The sequence below is a fragment of the Mirounga angustirostris genome, unplaced genomic scaffold (genome assembly GCF_029215605.1).
Source record: "Mirounga angustirostris isolate CCGP_5_RB_7025 unplaced genomic scaffold, mMirAng1.0.hap1 SCAF_16, whole genome shotgun sequence".
NCBI classification, from domain to species: domain Eukaryota; kingdom Metazoa; phylum Chordata; class Mammalia; order Carnivora; family Phocidae; genus Mirounga; species Mirounga angustirostris.
Window position 1 is genome coordinate 35,716,112 of NW_026991724.1, and position 22,617 is coordinate 35,738,728.

At 35.8% G+C, this 22,617-nt stretch overlaps 1 protein-coding gene across 1 annotated transcript in view; it reads left to right on the forward strand.

Moving 5' to 3' along the window:
- The window catches only part of ITFG1 (integrin alpha FG-GAP repeat containing 1), a 340,218-nt gene that overhangs the window by 91,807 nt on the left and 225,794 nt on the right, over positions 1 to 22,617 (forward strand). The window contains exon 7 of the mRNA XM_064581526.1: positions 18,365 to 18,426. Within this exon, the coding sequence (XP_064437596.1) occupies positions 18,365 to 18,426 (62 nt within the window). The remainder of the gene's footprint in view (positions 1 to 18,364; positions 18,427 to 22,617) is intronic.

Sequence of the window (22,617 nt, forward strand, 5' to 3'; positions counted from 1 at the left end):
ATTCTGTGGTAATTCTATTTTTAATTTTTTGATGACCTGCCCTCACACCACCTTTACCATTTTACATTCCCACCAACAGTGTACAAGGGTTCCAGTTTCTCCACATGCTTGCTGACATCTGTTTTGTTTTTCTCCACAGTAGCCATCCTAATGTGTATAAAGATATTTTGTTATAGTTTTGATTTATATTTCTCTAATGTTTACTGATGTTAAGCATCTTTTTATGTACTTATTGGTCATTGCATATTTTCTTTGGAGAATTGTCTATTCAAATCTCTTGCCCTTGTTTAATCAGGTTTTTTTTCTTGTTGCTGTTAAGTTTTAGTTTTTTATGTGTTTCAGATATTTCTCCCTCATCGATACCCTGATTTGCCAACATTTTCTCCAATTCTGTGGGGTGCCTTTATACTCTGTTGATACTGTGTGATGCAAATTCTTTTTTAAATTTCTGTGAAGTCCGATATGTCTGTTGTTTTATTGTTCTTGTTGTTGTAACATTATTTTCTTCCAATCCAGGAACATGATGTGTGTTTCCATTTGTTCATCGTAATAATTTTTTATCAGGATTGTTTTATGGTTTTCATTGCACAGGTCTTTTACCTCCTTGGTTAACTCCTGAGTATTATATTCTTTTGATTCAATTTAAATGAAACTGTTTTCTTAATTGCATTTTGGGATTGTTCCTTTTTAGTGTATGGTAACGCAACCAACTTTTGCGTGTTAATTTTGTATCCTGCTACTTTGCTAATTTATTCTAACTTTTTTTTGGAATATTTAGGGTTTTGTACAAATAAGATCATATAATCTGTAAAAAGAGATAATTTCACTTCTTCCTTCCAATTTGAATGCCTTTTATTTCTTTTTCTTGCCTAATTGTTCTGGCTAGAACTTCTAGTACTTTGTTAAAAAGAAGTGGTGATAGTGATCATCCTTACTTTTTTCTTCATCTTAGAGAAAAAGCTTTCAGTCTTTCACCATTGAATATGATATTAACTGTGGCATTTTCATATTAGGTTTTATTTATGTTGAAATAGTTTCCTTCTATTTCTAGTTAAGTGTTTTTATCATGAAATGGTGTTGAATTTTGTCAAATGCTTTTTCTCCATCATTTGAGAAGACCATGTGTGTTTTTCCTTCATTCTGTTAATATGACATGTGGAACCATCCTTGTGTTCTAAAAATAAATCCCACTTGATCATGGTGTACAGTCTCTTTAGTATGCTGCTGAATTTGATTTTCTGAATTTTCTTGAGGACTTTTCTGTCAGTTTTCATGAAGGATATTGGCTTGCAGTTTGGTTTTTTTTCCTGGCAATCTCTTCGTCCAGCTTTGGTACCAGGGTAATGCTGACCTCAGAATGAGTTAGAAAATGTTCCCTCCTCTTCAGTTTTTGGAAACATTTGAGAAGGATTGGTATTAGTCCTTCTTTAAATGTTTAATAGAATTCACTAGTGGAGCCATCTCATCAGGGATTTTCTTTGTTGGGAGATTTTTGAATATTGATTTCAATTTATTATTAGTTATAGGTCTGTGCGGATTTTCTATTTCTTCATGACTTAGGTTCATACTGCTCTCTTATAATTCTTTACTTTCATAGACATGGTAGTAATATTCTCATGATCATTTCTGATTTTAGTAATTTGTGCCTTCTCTCTTTTTTCTTGAAGTCCATCTAGATAAAGGTTTGTCAATTTTGTCCATCTTTTCCATGAACCAACTTTTGGATTCATTGATGTTTTCTCTAATTTTTGTTCCCTATTTTGTTTATCTCTACTCTGATCTATAGTATTTCCTTTCTTCTATTCGCTTTGGATTTAGTTTGTTTTTCTAGTGCTATAAGTTGTAAAGTTAGGTTATTGAGATTGTTTCTGTTTTTTAACATATTTATAGCTATAAATTTCTCCTGTAGCACTGCTTTCACTGTGTCCTATAAGTTTTATAATGTGCTTTTGTTTTCTTCTTCACAAATTTCCCTTTTGATTTCTCTTTTGATCAATTTTTTAATACAGTGTGTTTTAATTTCTACAAATATGTGAATTTTCTAATTTTAATTTTATTTTGATTTCTAATTTCATGCCCTTGTATTCAGAGAAGATACTTTGTATTATACCTGTCTTTTTAAATCTTAAAAGAGTTAATTTGCAGCATAACCTATAGTCTACTAAAAATGTCCCATTTGTACATAAGAAGAATATGCTGTTGTTGTTAGTAACATGTTCTGTACATGTGTTAGATCTAGTTGGTTTATTTTGTTGTTCAAGACATTTATTTCATTATCTTCTGTCTGGATGTCCTGTCCATTATTATAATGAGATATTGAAGTCTCCAACTATTATGGTAGAACTGGCTATTTCTCCCTTCAGTTCTGTCAGGTTTTACTTCTTATTTTGGAATATGAAATACTTCATATATATGGTAAATACCCCAAAAACACAGATGTATTGTAAAGAAGTGTCATATGCACCCCAATATTCATAGAAGCAATATCCACAATATCCAAACTTTGGGAAGAGCCAAGATGCCCTTCAACAGATGAATGGATAAAGAAGATGTGGTCCACATATACAATGGAATATTACTCAGCCATCAGAAAGGATGAATACCCAACTTTTACATCAACATGGATGGGACTGGAGGAGATTATGCTAAGTGAAATAAGTCAAGCAGAGAAAGTCAATTATCATATGGTTTCACTTATTTGTGGAACATAAGGAATAGCATGGAGGACATTAGGAGAATTAAAGGAAAAATGAAAGGGGGGAAATCAGAGGGAGAGACAAACCATGAGAGACTATGGACTCTGAGAAACAAACTGAAGGTTTTGGAGGGGAGGTGGTGGGGGGATGGGTTAGCCCAGTGTTGGGTATTTTGGAGGGCATACACTGCATGAAGCACTGAGTGTTATACAAAAACAATGAATGATGGAACACTACATCAAAAACTAATGATGTATTGTATGGTGACTAACATAACATAATAAAATAAAATTTAAAAAAAAAAAAGAGGGCACCTGGGTGGCCCAGTCGTTAAGCTGGTTTCGGCTCAGGTCATGATCCCAGGGTCCTGGGATCGAGCCCCACATCGGGCTCACTGCTCCTCTCTCTCCCATACCCCTGCTTGTGTTCCCTCTCTCGCTGTGTCTCTCTTTGTCAAATAAATAAATAAAATCTTTAAAAAATAAAGAAATACTTCATATTTTATTTCACATTTTGCTGGTCCATTATAAGGTGTGTAAATGTTACTGTTATATCTTCTTGCTGTATTGTACATTTTAAGAATAGATAATGTTCATGTTTATTTTTTTATTTTATTTTATTATGTTAGTCACCATACAATGCATCATTAGTTTTTGATGTAGTGATCCATGATTCATTGTTTTAGTATAGCCATGTTTATTTTTTGAAACTTTTTTTGATGTAAAGTCTATTTTGTCTAATATTAGTATAACCACTCCTGCTCAGTTTTGGTTATTATTTGCATTGAATATGTTTTTCCATCCTTTTACTTTCAGTTCTTTTGTGACTTTGGCTCTAACGTGAGTCTCTTGTACAGCATATCATTGTGCCATATTTTTATTCATTCTATGAATCTCTGCCTTTTGATTGGAAAGTTAATCTATTGACATTTAAAGTAATTACTGATAAAAAAGGACTTAGTTCCACCATTTTACTGTTTGTTTTTTTATATGAGTTACAGCTTTTTTTGCCTCTGATTTCCTAAATTGCTCTCTTCTTTTGTGTTCAGTTGATATTCTGTTGTGGAATATTTAAATTCATTTCTCTTTGTTTACAGTTTGTATCTGTTTCGTTGTGGTTACCATGGTGATTACATTTAACATCCTAAAGTTATAATCCTCTAATTTGAATTTATATCAGTTTAACTTCAAAAACATAGAAAAACTCTGCTCCTTTACTGCTCTTTTCTTACCCCTTTAAGTTGTTGATCTCACAAAATTGCATCTTTATTTATTATGTGACCAAAAATATAAATTAATAGTTCTTGTAAATGCATTAGTCTCTTAAATTATATAGAAAATAAAATATGTTGTTATAAACCAAAGTTACGATGGTACTGGCTCTTAGAAAGATGACTTTTTTAACAATGTAGTATTCTTTTATAACATGTAAAAAAAAAGTGGAGTTACAAACCATTGTTTAAAGCACTAGCTTATTAAAAAATAAAAATGTTAAAAAATTAAACACTAGCTTGCATATAATTGCTTCTGTATTTGTATTTACTAATATCTTTATTTCAGTATATGGCTTCAGGTCACTGTCTAGTGTCCTCTCATTCCCCCCTGAAAGACTCCCTGAAACAGTTTTTTCAGAGTAGGTCTAATGTTCGTGAACTTCTTAGCTTTTATTTATCTGCATGTCTTAGTCCTCCCTCACTGTTGGACAGTTTTGCTGGATATAGGATTCTTGGTTGACATTTTTTTTCTTCTAGCATTTTGAATTTATCGGGTGTGCTGCCCTTTTGGCCTCCAGTGTTTCTGATTAAAATATTTTAATATTATTTAGGATCCTCTGTATGTGATTAATTGCTGTCAAGATTCTCTCTTTAACTCTGTCTTAAGAGTTTTGATTATAATGTCTTGGTGTGGCTCCTTTTGAATTCATCTTTTTGGGAGTTCATTGAACTTGGATATTTATATTCATGTATTTCATCAAATTAAGGAAGTTTTTGGCCATTAGTTCTTCAGATTTTCTCTCTGCCCCTTTTCCTTCTCTTTGTGAGACTTCCAGTGTCCCACAGGCCCCTTAGGGACTATGCCCTTTTCTTTGGTCTCTTATCTCTCTGTTCCAGACTCAGTAGTTTCCAGTGTCCTTTCAAGTTCACTGCTTTATTTTTTCCTCAGTCTGCTAAAATCTGCCTTTAATTTCCTCTGGTGGATGTTTCATTCATTTACTATACTTTTTCACTCTAAAATTTTATTGTGGTTTCTTTTTAGGTTTTCTGTCTCTTTATTAATATTTCCATTTTGTTCAAACATTGTTTTATTGACTTTCTGCACATCTTCCTATAGTTCCTTGATCATCTTTAAGATGATTATTTTAAAGTCTTTGTCTACTAGATCTACCACCAGGTCTTTTTCAGGGACAGTTTCTGTTGATTTTATTTTCCTTTGAATGGGCTGTACTTTACTTTTTCTTTGTATGCATTGTGATTTCTTAGTGAACACTGGACATTGGAATCTAATAATGTTTTAACTCTTGAAATTAGATTCTCTCCCTTCCCCAGAGCTTACTGGTTGTTGTTGTTTATTGGTTTTGACTGTTGTAGGCTCTCTCAGTGCCAAGAGTCAACATGAGGTATAAACTTAAGGTCTTCTCCAGTCTTTTATGGGCCTGTGCCTTTTCGTGAGCATGTGTGGTCATTCTAATTTTTCACATATATTCAGTTGCTCTTTAATGTCCGGTTCCTAGATTGGGAAAAAGAGAAAAATGGGGGTCGGGAGACCAGCCCTCTAAGTCCCTTGGAAGTTATTTCAGCTGGAAGTGGGGGGTGCAACAATGGAGAGGTGCAAGAACAATGGCTGCCATCCTGTTTGCCTGTACCTCAGAAGCAGCAGTCAGTGATCAGAGAACAGATCCTCAGTATTTGGAGGACAAGGTCCCAGCTTCTTCACACTGTGCTGATACTGCTTCAGGAACAGGTGCACACTGCCTTCCATGGCACTGGGGATGAGGGGTGGATGGCTGATACTAGGAGCTAGGAGCTGAAATAGACCAAAATTAACTGTAGTTTACCATCCATGCCTTCCTCTGGAAATTGTAAGGCCTTTCATAGACTATAGAATTCCAAAATATTTACATGAGGCAGATTCTGCCAGTGCAGTTGTTGTCTTGGTGGGAAGACAGATTCTTGGTGCTTCCTACTCCACCGTCTTCCCAGAATCCTCTCGTCTATAGTCACTTTTTTTTTTAATATAGACTTTCATTTTTATCTTTTTTTAATTTTATTTTATTATGTTATGTTAATCACCATAGTCACTCTTAACTGTGAATACACTTGAAAAGATCAATCCTATAAGCACTATAATAAATAAAACTTGCCTGTTTCCTCTTAGCCTCTCATTCTTGCAGGATCTCTCCAGTCTACCAAGGACCTTCTCTTGAGCTCTCAGAACATTTTGACATCAGCACAGCCCTTTGTATAGCGTATTGTGTGTGCTACATATTATTACACTACTAATTATCTAATTATGCTAGAGGAATAAAGGCTCAGGCAACCTCAAGTATGATGTAGTCAGAAAAGGAGCAGGTACATTAGATAGATGTGTCCTTGGCTATTGTTAGAGATCCAGGGAACTCTAGGGACCAGGTGACCTTCCATATTACTTCCTGAGCATCTCAGCTCCAGTTGTCCTAAAATGACAGTGCCACTACTTTTATAGCTCTGCTTCTCTCTATGTATTGTTTATTTTCCCTCCACTGGTCAGCTGATGTTGTTCCTCAGAGGCTATGGCTTTGGATGAGTGCACAGTCACCCTGGATGACAGTAGTTTTAGTAGGGCTCTTTTTGTCTCTTTCCCTGATCACACTCAACTGTTAGGCTAACTACCAGCTGATCGCTCTGTTATTTTCAACGATACCTTGGGCATAAATTGCTCCATAGTCTGATATAATTAAGTTGGACTCCTTTGCAGGTTAGTTTTTTAGGTCAGTGTTTTAGGTTATTTAGACCCCAGGCAGGTTCTTATTTCTTCTTTCCTTAGTTCTCTCTGCTAAGCTATCCAGTCTGTGGTTTAGGATATTTCTTTCATGAAGCTAACAGCCTCCTCTAATTGCTTTTCTTTCATTGGTTTTGAGTTTGCCCTTAGGCTTGAACTTCCAACTTTCTGTTTCAAATAGAGTCAGTTCATTAGACAAGAGCTTGGGAGCTCTCTGTGTAGAGCCTCCCTCTCCTCCTGGGTAAAATCATTGATCCATGGCTCCAAACCTCGGAGCCAGGACAGTGATGTACTTCTTTGCGGGACACACCTGCTTTAGGAGAGCACGGGTTGAGGATGGTAGCTTCTGATCTTCTTGGCTTACCTCTCTAGCATGAACCAACAGCCTACAAATGAGCTAGGATGCTGATGATCAGAACACCACTATTTTAAATGTGTTGTGTCTAAGGAAGATCCTCCATCCTATGAGTGGGGGCTGAATTGAAGAAGAGAATCCCTGATATCTCAGCTATACTCGCTTGAAATTTAGCCTCTGCAACACATTGCTGGGGGAGATGAAAAATGCTGGCACCTGCCTCTCCCAAGAACATGCCATAACCCTTAGTTACTCTAGAAGAATAGATTGCTATAGAGGAATATAGTTTGATTGGTAGCTGCGGAGAAAGGAACCCTCTGTTTTCGCTGTACCTGCCTAAAGCAGAGTTTCAATCACACTGAGCTGGGAGGAAAACAGAGAGAGCTGGTTGTGGTTCTTATGCCACAGATTCTCACTGTTCTTACTGAGTTGGGGTTTTTTTGTTTTTTTGTTTTTTTGTTTTTTGTTTTTTTGAAGGGATGTTTCTCCATCTGCTATAGGCATTTACAACAATGTCCAGAGACTTAAAGTGGGGTTTTTTTAGATGATTTTTCCCAGTTATGCTTGTTTCCCTGGGGAGCAGGTCTGTGGCACTAACTCTTCATGCTGCCATCCAAAGATGGAACTTTCACATTTAGTAGGCATTTGCCAACCTAAAAGGAGCCCATGCTAATGCCAAATTGTGATTTTTATTTAAGTCTATGGGCTTGAATTTAGTTGTTCACATTTTCTGGTGGGGTTTTTTCAGGATGAAGTTTTATAATGGATGCTATATGGGATTATTCTGGCATGTTAGAGATTGTTCTGTAAGTAAATATGACAGATTTACAAAACATCATTAGAACTTCCCCATCTGGTTTAACAAGCCTTTCCTTTTTTTATTTTTGGCACAGTGTTTTAATTGGGTTTTCAGATTCAAATGATGAAGTTCTGATTCTCATGTTAGGCCCTTTGACATTAAAAAAGAAAGGTTAAATCTCTTCTCATTGATGTGAGCACTCTTAACATGACCTATAAATAACATTCTGCTATTATAACAGGCAGAGAAGACAGATTAAAAGAAGGCTAATTAGAGGTTTAATAGACACTATAAGGTTTACTATTTGCATTACAGCTGTCCACTTCCAATATCATTAAAGATGTACTTTTGGAGTTAACACTAAGTTTTTAAAATTATTTCATGTAGCTATTTGAAAGGAAGCTTTAATGCATTTAATATGCATTTAATTTTTACATTTAATCATACTGTACTTGTTTCTGCTTCATGAGAAATAATTTGTAATGTCACATCTGAGGTATGGGGACTTTAATCAATTCCTTATTCTTGAGGAAATTATTTCCTTCTACAGAATTTTCTTTAACTTCAGATTTTGTATAGCTGGAATGGGTATATGAGCAGTTTTTATAATTGTCAAGTGTACTTGGTGTGTACATTACACCAGTAAGATAAGCTTTGCCTAATACTTGTTTCTGAATGAAGGAGAGGCCATGAGTGTGTCTCATTATTTTAATCAGTTGCTTTAACCTGAAGTTTCTTAATGATTTCATTGTTTGGTTTTAACTTACTCTGTATATGTGGAGTTTTATATGCTATAAAATATCATGTGTTGATAGTATTAGCAAGCCACTGATAAGAGTATTAAATAACTTCTGAAAGTAATTACCTGTTAAGATTCTGACCACACAAACATCACCTTCTTGTGAGGCCCTCCTCAAATTCATCTAAGCAATATCTCTGTCAACTCATTTCCCATCACACACGGTCATAATTCTAGCAGAGCCATTGCCACATGGTATTTGTCCATTTTCACATCTGTCTCCCTCACAAAGTTCCTCAAAGGAAAGGAGCATGCCTCATTTGTGTTTATCTAATACCTAATTGAGTGCCAAGCACATAGGAGGTGCTCAAAAGATGTTGAACGAGTGGGTGGATATGATATGGAAGAAATCTTAAAGATCATTTAGTTTAACCACATCATTTTATAGGCAAAGAAATGAAGCCCAGAGAGTTTAATGCTTTGCTTTACTTTTTCCAACTTATTGGAATTTATTACACTTGAAGCATTTTATCACTACATTGCTCTAGATTTAGCAAAAATATTCCGTTCCAGGATGTTCCAGAAATGTGAGGCATAGAAACCATATAGACGGATTCTCTCATTAAGGCCACTGTTATCCTAGTGTATAGAAGTTACTCTCTGGTGCTTAGAAGGAGACTGACACCAGGTAAGAAGAAAAGCAGCACACAAATCAAGAGTTCCGAAACAGGACGGGGCATAACTGCCTACTGTTAGAAGTCTGCTTTTGAGTGACTATGAGTTTAAATCATTTTTAAAAACTTGTTTTGTATGCTAAACTGCCCTGCCCGTGGATTTACAGGAGGAATAATCTGCTAAACTTTTCTGACCATATATATTGCGTTTGCAGTTCAGTCTGACCTCGCCATTGTCAGAGAGACCAACAGCTGCTACTCATAAATTTTAGAGCATTCATCATCTTGATTGAATCATGCCACTTGAGAAATAAATTACTTTCAGGTTGAATTTTATTTTAAATGTCTAGCCACTATTTTTGTGAGTAAAACTGAGGTTTCTTCTCTAACCCAAACCCCCTGAGTAGGATCCCATCATGTAGTGAAAATTAAGAATTCTATTCAAAATGAAACAACTCAGGAGACAGAAATGCATAAAATATACAGTTAAGGTATGCCTCTCCCAATTGCTCAACAGCTGCCTACACAGCACTAACATGGCATGTTGGATTTTTGAATTCTTATTTCCTCTGGATAAAAAGATTGTTAACAGTCCTTTAACATCCTTAACAGTCCTTAACAGTCCTTTAACATCAGTGGAGAGTGACACACAATCTTTTTTTATTTCTGCTTCTACACATAAGTCTACACATAAGGTTGCTCTTTTTTTTTTTAAGTTTTTATTTAAATTCCACTTAGTTAATGGGATGCCTGGGTGGCTCAGTTGGTTAAGCATTTGCCTTCAGCTCAGGTCCTGGGATCGAGTCCCGCATGAGGCTCCTTGCTCAGTGAGGAGCCTGCTTCTGCCTCTGCCTCTGCTGCTCCCCCTGCTTGTTCCCCCTCTCTTTCTCTCTCTCTCTTTGACAAATAAATAAATAAAATCTTTAAAATAAATAAAATTCCACTTAGTTAACATACAGTGTAATATTGGTTTCAGGAGTAGAATTTAGTGATTCGTCACTTACATACAGTACCCATTGCTCATCTCAAAAAGTGCCCTCCTTAATACGAATCACCCATTTAACCCATTCCCCACCCACACCCCTCCAGTAACCCTCAGTTTGTTCTCTTTAGTTAAAAGTCTGTTTCTTGGTTTGCCTCTCTTTTTTCCCCCCGTTGTTCATCTGTTTTGTTTCTTAAATCCACATATGCGTGAAATCATATGGTATGCTTAGCACAGTACACTCCACATCATTGCAAATGGCAAGATTTCATTCTTTTTTATGACTGAATAATATTCCATTGTATATATATACCACAACTTCATTATCCATTCATCAGTCGATGGACATCTAGGCTCTCTCCATAGTTTGGCTATTGTTGATAATGCTGCCATAAACATCAGGGTGCATGTGCCCCTTCAAATCAGTATGTTTGTATCCTTTGAGTAAATACCTAGTAGTGCAATTGCTAGTTTGTAGGGTAGTTCTATTTTTAACTTTTTGAGGAACCTCCATACTGTTTTCCAGAGTGGCTACACCAGTTTGCATTCCCACCAACAGTGTAAGAGGGTTCCCCTTTCTCCACATCCTTGCCAACATCTGTTGTTTCCTGGACACACAATCTTTTTATCCAGAGGAAATAAGAATTCAAAAATCCAACATGCCATGTTAGTGCAGTGTAGGCAGCTGTTGAGCAATTGGCAAGTATGACATCTTTATAAATTTGTAAGTAAGACATAAGTGGAAATAGTAATAAAGGATCAGAATTTTGGAATGAAAGGGACTAATGGAAGTAGGTAGCCTTATTGTATAAACCAAATGGATGCAGGCTGACTTGACTGCCCTGGGAAAAAAAACATCAGAGCAAATACAGTTCTAAAATCTGTTATAAAACCTTCATTCAAGTAAATTTACTTTGGAAAATATGAAAATCTTAGTGGTGATTAATGCCAAGTTCCTGTTCTCCAGTTCTTTCCATCGTTAAGTGTTATCATCTCTAATGAATTCTTTACCTTCTGGAACATAGAGGACTCTTCTAGAAGATGAAGGGTCTTCTCATATTGGAATTTTAAATCATAATGTTTGTTCACCCATCAAAACATTACAAGATTGAAAACACTAAAACTGCAAATTCCCCCAGGTTCCTTAAGACTCTGACCTCTTAGGAGTAGAGGAAATTATGTGACTTCAATTGAAAGATATATATAAAACACTAGAATTCAAAATATTGCTGAGACTTTGAAGATCATTAACTTATAATTACCTTGATTACATTTCTCTTAAAAATTCAACATACAAGTTCTGAAAAATAAATTTCCCATAGTAAAAATGTCAGTGAAATACATCCATTCTTCATTTGTTAATAGTCCTCTTCAAATGGAAATTATAATCCCCTTAAACATTCAATTTTAGGATCTTACTAGGCCTCCCTCATCATTTGCTGCCAGCAGCGTATTACTTAAAGTTTATTGTTTTCACCTGAGATTCTTGTGTTCCTACACAATCTGAAATAAATAAATCCAATCTTTTTTTTCACTTACAACGAAAGAACTTCTGATAATGATTTGACTGATGAGGGAAGGTGGATATGGGAGTTATTTCTTGTTTACCCAGGATTTAGGGCTTTCAGTCTTATAACGTGTGCCTGTGTTCCAGAATATGTCTCTCTGTATCTTGTGTACACTCTCTTAAGTTTGAGGTAGTCCGAGCTCTCTGCCAAGTATAGTGAATCTTCATTTGGGGCCCAGTGCTTCAGAATGAGAAAAAGAAAGGGAAGGGAAGTCTAGATAGAAGGGTATGAACTTAAAAAACGAAATATTTGAGGGGCACCTGGGTGGCTCAGGCCGTTGAGCGTCCGACTCTTGATTTCAGCTCAGGGCATGATCTCAGGGTCGTGGGATAGAGCCCTGCATTGGGCTCCGCATCCAGCGTGGAGTCTGCTTGTCCCTCTCCCTCTGCTCCTCCCCCTGCTCATGTTCTCTTTCTCGGTCTATTAAATAAATAAATAAAAATCTTTAAAAAATGAAATTGAAAAATGATTCCTAGAAATTTATACGTGTTCCTTAAACATTGTTTTGTGAATGGAGACCCATTTAAACAGGTTCCTCATTTCTTATTAAATTTAGTGCATCTGTACAGAATATGATTTGGGAGTATTATTTGACATAGGAATATAGGAAGTAGGGTTGGTTCTCTGCCCACAGATATGTAAGCAAAACAATAGCCTATCAGAGGTTTCAATCTAGTACCTGTGGCTAAAACTGGAGCCTGCAGAAATGTTTTTGGTGTTTTGCCCTTACTGCTTAATATATTTTGAATTAGATTTCAATATTTTTAAAATATAATTTTTCGTATTTAAAAACTATTTCCATAACAATAATTGCCTGGAGCTAATTAGCTGATGTCTTCTTTGGTCAGTGATAGGTTCTTGTTGCTTCATCCAGGTCACTACTCCCCACCATCTCATCCATCCTGAGATCCATGGTCAGTTTTTGTGCTCTGTGACTTTTTATTGTTTGATCATCTTGATTGTACCAGGACCCATTAACTTATTTATGTCGGAGCCTCATGCCTTACAGCATGTGAGTTGATGACCTCTGAACTCTGAGTACTGCTGGGAAAGGGAAGACCCCATTTTCTTCACAACTTCAGCTGTCATGTGGACTTCAGTGTGCTTTTCTATGAGCAAGTGGAAGCAGGGAAAAGATATTTTTATTCTACACACTTATGCTCATCTTTGCTAATATAACCAGACCTAAGAAAGACTGGACAGTACTATAGAACAGATGTAAACATGAGCTTAGCATGTCCTCCGGGCTCAAGATTAAAACAGCACAAACTGTGAGACTGCTTTGAACCATTCTTTGTGGAAATACCTGAAGCTTCCAGAAAATACTAAAAATGTCTTATAAACTGTATTTTTCCAAATGAACCATGATATTTACTCCCTTGGAAATATAGTGACTTTCGGGCGCCTGGGTGGCTCAGTTGGTTGGGCGACTGCCTTCGGCTCAGGTCATGATCCTGGAGTCCCGGGATCGAGTCCCGCATCGGGCTCCCTGCTCGGCAGGGAGTCTGCTTCTCCCTCTGACCCTCCCCCGTCTCATGCTCTCTCTCTCTCATTCTCTCTGTCTCAAATTAAAAAAAAAAAAAAAATCTTTAAGAAATATAGTGACTTTCATCATTCAAGAATTTCTTCATGCAGGAATTCTAAATGACATTATGAATACTTTTTAAAAACTTCCATCAGAATTTTTTTTTTTCAAACATCAAGACTTCACACTGAAAGGATACAGTGCTGGAAATTACAGTTTTTAACCTCTTCCTTCCTGCACAGCATATCGAAAGGGTGTTAGGTGCCCATTACCATCTAACTTTAAACTTTGATCACAATCATAAAGCTTTGTTTGGATTTTTCCTAACATGGTTTAGTTTGCATAGTCAAACTTCCAATTTTAGTTTTTAGGACTCCTAAGTGGGCTTCCTTTTGATGCCAACTTTAACCAGAAGGTTTTTCATTTGAAGGGAAGGCTGTGCAGCATTTGGTAGTGTTTAAAAATGCAGTAGCTTAATCCTTTCAAGTTATGAATGGAGATAATGGAAGCAATACCATTTAATGTTTTTGTATACACTTTCTCAACTATGTGTCTGTATTTTCTGGGAAGAAAGTGCATGTGCATTGAATAGTTTCACTATTTTACTTGTTACAAGACTCTAATGAAAAAGGATTTAATTGAGTTTGGGGTTTATATCCTAAATTTTTCACTAACTCATGATATGATCTTTTGTTAAGGATTATTTCTTCAGGTGAATACCAGTGATCTCAGCTATCATCATACTGTTTCTATTAGCATTTTAAAAATTTAGTTTTCAGGACAGGAAGAATAAACCCATATTCAGAGTATGGTCTACTCCTGTAAAGTGAACTGCTGCCTCTTCTAGGATGGAAGGGATCCAATGTAATCACCTTGCCAACCCCAGCTCTTTATTCTACCCCACCCCACATCTCATTCTCCCTGCCCCACCCCTTACCCCTATCTTGTTCAAGCACTCTCAGAATATAGTCTCATGCATACTCTCCTGGCTCCTGCCACTACATGTTAGCTAGGTCCTGGACTTAATTCAGGCTATAGTTCCTTTTTCCCTTATGTGTACATCACATTCCTGGCCAGGTTATTTTGTAACTTAACCCCACTTTGTGACCTAGTGGCCAGGAGAGAAGATGAGACAAACTGTAGGAAATCTGGAGCATGTTGCCCAATGGTAGCAGAATCTTCTCCATCATCTTTAAACAAGAGAGAACACTAGCCTTTAGGAAAACATCATTTTCAAACAGGAGTGAATATCAGCCTTTAACAGTGGAGAGTGGGCCACTTATGCAAGCTTTGATGGCTCAGGTGAATCTGAGGGTGAAAGACTTTCAGGTTCATCACCCAGATGTTCCTAATTCATGAGTCAAGTATCATTCTTTCCCAGTTAACATAGCAGACCGGCTTAGGCTGAGAATTTAACCTTCTTGGGAGATCTTCTATTCTTATTATTAAATCCTGGTCTTAGTCTTCAGCTCATTTTTGCCCTCCTACTGCAGGAGATGAGAACCTCTTTAGATGCTACCCAAGAGGCCCTCTGACTTTCACAAATGGCTTTTACTTTCTCATCAGTTGTGCTTAGCATTTGTGTCTCTCCGCTGTTGCTTCAAGTAAGCTTAGCAATAGCCATCTAATTCCATTGTGCTTACAGTTAGTGTTTATCTCATATTTCTCAAAAAGCCTGAAATACCACACCCACTAGTGCATTCCCTTCCACCAAAATAGCATCCCAATAATACCAGTAAAATATAGTATAGCTATCTGTGCACTGCTTAACCCCACTGAAAGAATCCTTATTAGCAGCCACTTTTGAGGTGATCCAACTCCAAAATCTTAGTATTTGCTTTCTCAGTCACTTTTGGTATCAACGGTTGTAGATGGCATTTCCTGGGAAACAGACTCTGAAATGGAAACTAGTGTGCAAGAATTTTAATTTTAGGGAGTGCTCTTGTAGTCAGTACTGCTGGAGGAAATGGGAAGGAAGCAGATTGGACTATGATTTAGTGTCAAATAAAAGCCTTACCAGACCTTTGGCTTCTGAATGTGCTGTGGCCCTGCAGAGTTGTCCTGAGTGATGGTGGTGGGCTGTAGCCTTTATTTCTCTGAACTGACCAGTTATTGAATGCAGGCTAGTGCAGAAAGGGATGAACCTTTGGCAGGGCAGCTCTTCTCACCCAAAGCTGTTTCAGAAAGGACAACTGCATAGGGCTGTCTGCCATCTGCATTTCCAGCAAGCTGAAGGAGTAAGTCTTTCATGCAGAGGAGGTCTGGGTGGCATGTCACAGCATCTGTTACAGTTTCATTGGGTACATTTCCTTTCATTATATTGTGTGAATTACTCTTACCCATGTAGGAGGGTGAGAACTTGGTTGCTTTATTGACTAAATTTTTTTTTTCTAGCTGTTATTTCATTCTTATTTCATTCAAAGTCAGAGGCATGATTTCATCTTGAATTGTTATTAATTGTCTCTATTTCTCCACATAATGAATCATTTATTTTTTCTACAACCTTTTTACATAATTGAATTGTGAAATGAATTTTTTAAATCTGTTATACAGGGTACTTCCAATCCCTCATCTTACTTTACTGTATTTCAGAATCTTAATAAATAGCTCGTGAAGCTATGAAAATAGAGTCCGCAAACACTGTGGTTATAGTTGTTAAATTTTCTATGAATGGAAGAGCAGAAAGCTCATAATTTATCACCCTTTATGCAAACGTATTGAGACTAGTGCAATGCCAACAGAAAAAAACACTTCGTGTTGTTTTTCCAGGAGTGGTGATAGATTGTTGGTAACCACCCTCCCCTCCCTTCTAACTATCCCTGCTTGGTCATCCGTGGTAACAAAATAGCTCTTCCAATCCTACAAAGCTAGCTGGCTTATCAGGGCAACGAGCCTGTGATCCCTTGTCAGAAAGATGCCTCCTCATTTATTCTCAAATGCGTTCAGAATTTCAACACTGTAATGTTTTCAGTTTGAACAAGTTCACCTGTGTTATATAATAATAGTGTAATTGTCCGTCTTTCAGATACCTCAGAGCTTGCACTGACATGGCTCTAAGTGATTCTTAGAAATCTCTGTGGCTGTTAATCCCTAATCACTTTTTTATGCTGATTACCCACATTTTCAGATAAAAACTAACAGCTTTTGAACATTCCTAAGACAGGAGTCACTATAATCAGTCATACTTATTGTTAATGAAATACTCTAACATAAAACCCTTCTTTTCCCAAGACACTTTTTAAAGATGTAATGGAGTAACTATCTGTAGACAGTCCAAGCAAAATTGTAAGAACCACCATATATATATTACATAACTAAATACCATATATATACACATACACTCTTATATATGTCTGTAGACGTGTATATGTGTATATATGTGGTATGTGTGTTTATGGTATCATTTAGTTGTAAAACAGTCATTCAAGCACATTATTTCCAAGTGCATAGAAACCACAGAGATACAAAAACCAATTAGGAATGACTCCTCCCCTCAAGAAGCTCAGAAAAGACAGATATGAAACTGGAATATCATAGGATCTGTAATAACCATGTCAATTGAGATATCATAGTGGAATAACAATGGAGGGAAAGCTATGCCTAGGGAGAGGAAGGGCCTCAGGAACGGTGGGGATGTCACACAGCTGTAACATAAAAGGGTACTACAGAGAGTCAGTTTCTTATGAGAGAGTAGCCAGAAATGAGCATGGAAACTTAGCTAAATAGGCTTCTTCACATGGGGAGAAGAGATCCTAGAAGAGAAGGAATGAGATCAAATTTGCATTTTTATTTTTTCATCATGCTGAGGGCAGTGTGGAGGGTACATGGGAGAAGGAGAGGATGTTGGCTGTAGGTACATCATCTCACAAATCTCAGGTATTGTTTGGGAGTTTTCCTAGATGAGTATGGAAGTAGACATTTCATTGGGAGTGTGTGTTTGACAGAGTAAAGAAATTACCTTCATAAAAGACTACATTTGTATATCCACAGGCAAAGCATCCTTAGTGTGGTAAAAATAAATGCAGAGATTTGATATATTGGCAGAAAGAATAGTTCCACTTACTTGGAATCAGGAGTTTGAGTACAACTAATTATAACAATGAAGAAATTACTTAGCTTTCTGGGGATTTCTGTGAAAATTATTATAATTATTACATAAATTAGCTTCATTAAACTCATATGAAAGCTCTACAAAAAACACATTAAAATGTGAAGGATAGTTTTCTTAAACATATTTAATGGGGCAAAAAAAACCTTTTCTTTAAAATAGTCATGGTCTACATATCACTCAATAATTTCCATTTTTTAAAGCACAAAAGAATAATGTTATTTTAATATTCTTATGAATCAGCTCATCATTTTGAAATTTTATGTATTTGCTAAGTAAAATTGCCATTATTCAAACATAATAAATACTGCTACTAGAATAGATTTGCAGTTCATCTGGCCTTTGTATTAATAGGATGTTAGATTTGACTGTCAACCTATTACTTTTCAACAAATTATATTAAAAATTATGTACTTTCCAATAAAACAAATTTTGTTTAGTTGAACTATATGAAGATAATTCTACTATTCAAAATTTGTAATACAGTTTATTGATCATTTAACATGAGTACTAAAGATTTTGGATGCTATGATACTGTAATTTAAAATAATGCTTAAGCCCAACTATGATATATAGGGAAGCGTAGCTTTTAGGTGAGAAAGCACAATGTGATTCTGATTTGAATATTTTGTTTAACATATAGTCTGCCTTAAAATACAAATGTGTAAGATAAAAAGGTTAGTACACATAACTGCTCTTAAAAATAAAGAATGCTTTTGAGGGAGTAATACCAAATGCTCCCTTTAAATTCATTTTCCTTAATTGTACTAGTACAGGATCATCTGCTTTCTTTTCTTTGACAGGATCAAGCTCCTTAAAATATAATTTAAAATATGTTTAAGAACAACTCTATTAATAACTGTTTTTACATATTGCCTTTCTTCCTGTTTTAAATGTATACATCAGTAACAAAACTTACAATTCTATTATTTTCCTTCTAGATTTATTCCTCACGACATTGTCTGCCTCTAGTACCTTCCAGTTTGAGATATGGGAAAATGTGGTAAGAAATCTTTTCTTTGAAGCATTTTTAAATGATGGCTTTCAGTAAAAGCACACAATTTTAGAATATAAAACGAAAGTAATCACTTGGTCGGTTGGTTTCAACAATAAATAAAACAACTTTAAGAGCCTTTGGTTGCATTTGCTGCATTCAAACTGCTGAATATTGCTAAAGGAAATGATTCATTCAGCATCAATTCCTCTGCAGGTTTTTAGGCATGACTGCCAATTAAACCAATCAGTCTGCCCTAATGCAAATGTTAACAGGGCCCCTGCTAGGCTGTCAGCTGTTGAGAGAGGTTACTGTCATTTAATTTGTCAGCATGATGGTTTATTGAAGAAAACCTTTTTTAAAAGACTAATTTTTCCTCCTTGCCTTCAGGCTTATATAAAAAATCAAGAACAACACACACTAAACTTACTGCCAACTTGACCAGGATTAAGGAGTCTTTCCCAATATATGTATTTTTTTAATTGCAAGGTGAAGAGTCCCAAACTGATGTCATGATTTATTTTATTTTCCTTTTAGCTTGATGTAGACTATATGAAATATTAATTAATGAAGAATAGAACACTCCAGATCTTAAAGTTAAATTTCAGGCTACATAATAGAAGACAGAATTTGAGGACAGGCCAAATTGGCCAACTGACTGACATCCATCAAGTAATGGTCAAGTTTTAAACCTCACTTTCCTCATATGCAAAACAGGAATAAGAGTGCTTCATATAATGTTTGTGAAGATTAAATGAAATAATGTGTGTAAATGTCAGGCACACAGTAGACACTTAACAAATTTTAATTTTAGATCTCTTGATTTCCCATCTATTTACTAATGATTGTATTTTATTCAATCCAAATTGAACCCATATATAGGTTTTTATTAAAATACAGATGAAAAATAAGCAGATCCCAAAAAATGTACCGTACAGTTTGTGGAAGGAAATTCGTTATTAGCCATCTCGTAAAGCATAGTCAGTGATGTTGGTCATGACTCAAATTTTTTCATAGAAGAAAACTCGGATGAGTGGAAAAGCTATGTGTAGACAAGATCAGGGCTTCTAAATGCGACTTCTACAGTAAGCAATTTTATCCTTTTTTTTTTTTAACATGAGAAAAGGGAGAAGGACAATGAAACCAGAAAGATTTAGTTTTGTTTACTTTTTAAAAAATGCAATTATATTTGTTTTACTGATGATAGAAATATGATTGTTATATACTCAATAATTACTGTAAATTAAATTTCCCCCTGCTGGGGACATTTGTTTTTAGGTGGCCTTGGAAACAATACCTAAAGTGAATCCTGAGGTATCAGAAATGAGAAAATCAATCATTTTGATTAATCTGTATCCATCTGGAGGATAAAAAACCTCATTACACATAAATATAAGGTGTATATAAAATTATTAAGTACTTTTAAGTGTCTGATGTCCTCTCAGCCTAGGCTGATTTTCTTTTTCCCTAGGTTAGATTTTTTTTTTAAGTATAATTAACATGCAGTGTTATATTAGTTTCAGGTGTACAATGTCATGAATCAGCAGCTCTATACACTTCTAAGTACTCATCAGTATAACTGTACTCTTAATACCCTTTATCTGTTTCACCCATCCCTTCACCCACCTCCCCTCTGGCAAATACTATTTTCGTCTCTGTATATAAGAGGCTGTTTTTTCTTTCTTTTTTTTTTTTTTAAAGATTTTATTTATTTATTTGACAGAGAGAGAGACACAGTGAGAGAGGGAACACAAGCCGGGGGAGTGGGAGAGGGAGAAGCAGGCTTCCTGCGGAGCAGGGAGCCCAATGTGGGGCTCGATCCCAGGACCCTGGGATCATGACCTGAGCTGAAGGCAGACGCTTAACGACTGAGCCACCCAGGCACCAAGAGGCTGTTTTTTCATTTGTCTCTTTTCTTTGTGTGTTTGTTCATTTTGTTCTTAAATTCCACATATGAGTAAAATCATACAAAGGTTGTCTTTCTCTGACTTAACTTCACTTAGCCTTATACCCTCTAGAGTCATCCATGTCATTGCAAATTGCAAGATCTCATTCATTTTTATGGCTGAGTAATATTCCATTGTGTATATATACCACAGCTTCTTTATCTCTCTATGAATGGACACTTGGGTTGCTTCCATATCTTGGCTATTGTAAATAATGCTGCAATAAACATAGAGGTGTTTATATCTTCTCAAATTAGTGTTTTTGTTCTCTTTGGGTTGATACCCAGTAATGGAATCATTGGATCATATGGTAATTCTATTTTTAATATTTTGAGGAACTTACATGCTGTTTTCCACAGAGGCCCCACCAATTTGCATTACAATCAACACAGAAGGTTCCTTTTTTCCGCATCCTTGCCAACAGTTGTTACACTTGTTATTTCTTATGTTTTTGATTTTAGCCATTCTGACAGGTATAGAGTGGTATATAACAGTGGTTTTAATTTCCATGATGATTAGTTATGTTGAACATCTTTCTAAGTGTCTGTTGGCCATCTATGTCTTCTTTGGAAAAATGTCCATTCAGGCCCTCTGCCCATTTTTTAATCAAATTATTTGGGTTTTTGGTGTTGAGTTATATTAGTTATGTATATATTTTGGATATTAACCGCTTATTGGATATCATTTGCAAATACCTTCTCCCATTCAGTGGGTTGCCTTTTGTTTTGGTGATGGTTTCCTTTACTGTTCAAAGCTTTTTATTTTGGTAGTCTCAATAGTTTAATTTTGCTTTTGTCTCTCTTGTCTCTCTCTTGCTTTTTCTCTAGACACATCTAGAAAAATGTTGCTACAGTCAATGTCAAAGCAATTACTGCCTATTTTCTTTTCAGGAGTTTTATGGTTTCATGTCTCACATTTAGGTCCTCATAATCTATTTTGAGTTTATTTTTCTGTATGGTGTAAGAAGGTGGTTCAGTTTCACTCTTTTTGCATGTAGCTGTGCAGTTTATGGAGTACCATTTGTTGAGGAGACTTTTTCCCATTGTATATTCTTGCCTACTTTTTCACAGATTAATTGACCATATAAGTGTGGGTCTATTTCTGGACTGCATTCTGTTCCAAAGATCCATGTGCCTATTTTTGAACCATTATCATGCTGTTTTGATTACTACAGCTTTGTACTGTATCTTGAAATCTGCAATTATGATACCTCCAGCTTGCTTCTTCTTTCTCAAGATTGCTTTGGCTATTTGGGATCTTTTGTGGTGCCATACAAATTTTAGGATTGTTTGTTCTAGTCCTGTGAAAAATGTTTGTATTTTGATAGGAATTGCATTACATCTGTTAGATTTCTTTGGGTAGTATGGACATGATGACAGTATTGGTTCTTCCAATCCATGAGCAAGGAGTATCTTTCCATTTGTTTGTGTCATCATCAGTTTTTTTCATCAGTGTTTTATAGTTTTCAGAGTGTGGGTCACTCACCTCCTTGGTTAAGTATATGCCTAGGTATTTTACTATTTTTGGTGCAGTTGTAATTGGGATTGTTTTCTTAACTTCTCCTGCTGCTACTTCATTATTAGAGTATAGAAGTACAACAGATTTCTGTATATTAATTTTGTATCCTGTGACTTTACTGAATTCATTTATCAGTCCTAGTAGTTTTTTGGTACATTTTTAGTTTTATATAGAGAGAGTGTTACGGCATCTGCAAATAGTGAAAGTTTTACTTCTTCCTTACCAATGGATACCTTATTCTTTTTCTTGTCATACTGCTGTGGCTAAGATTTCCAGTACTATGTTGAATAAAAGTGGTGAGTGGACATTCTTGTCTTGTTCCTGAACTTAGAGAAAAAGCTCAGTGTTTCACCATTGCATATGATATTAGCCATGGGTTTTTCATATATGGCCCTTCTTATGTTGATGTATGTTCCTTCTAAAACTACTGTGTTGAGAGTTTTTATCATGAATAGATATTGTACATTCTCAAATGCTCTTTCTGCATTTGCTGATATGACTACTAGGTTTTTATCCTTTCTCTTGTTAATGTGATAATATCACAATGATTGATTTGCATGTATTGAACCACCTGCGCATCCCTGGAATAAATCCCCTTAATCAAGGTGAATGATTTTTTTTATGTATTGTTGGATTCAGGTTGCTAATATTTTGTTGAAGGTTTTTGCATCTGTGTTCATCAGAGTTATTGTCCTATAATTTTCATTTTTTGTAGTGTCTGTCTGATTTTGTTATT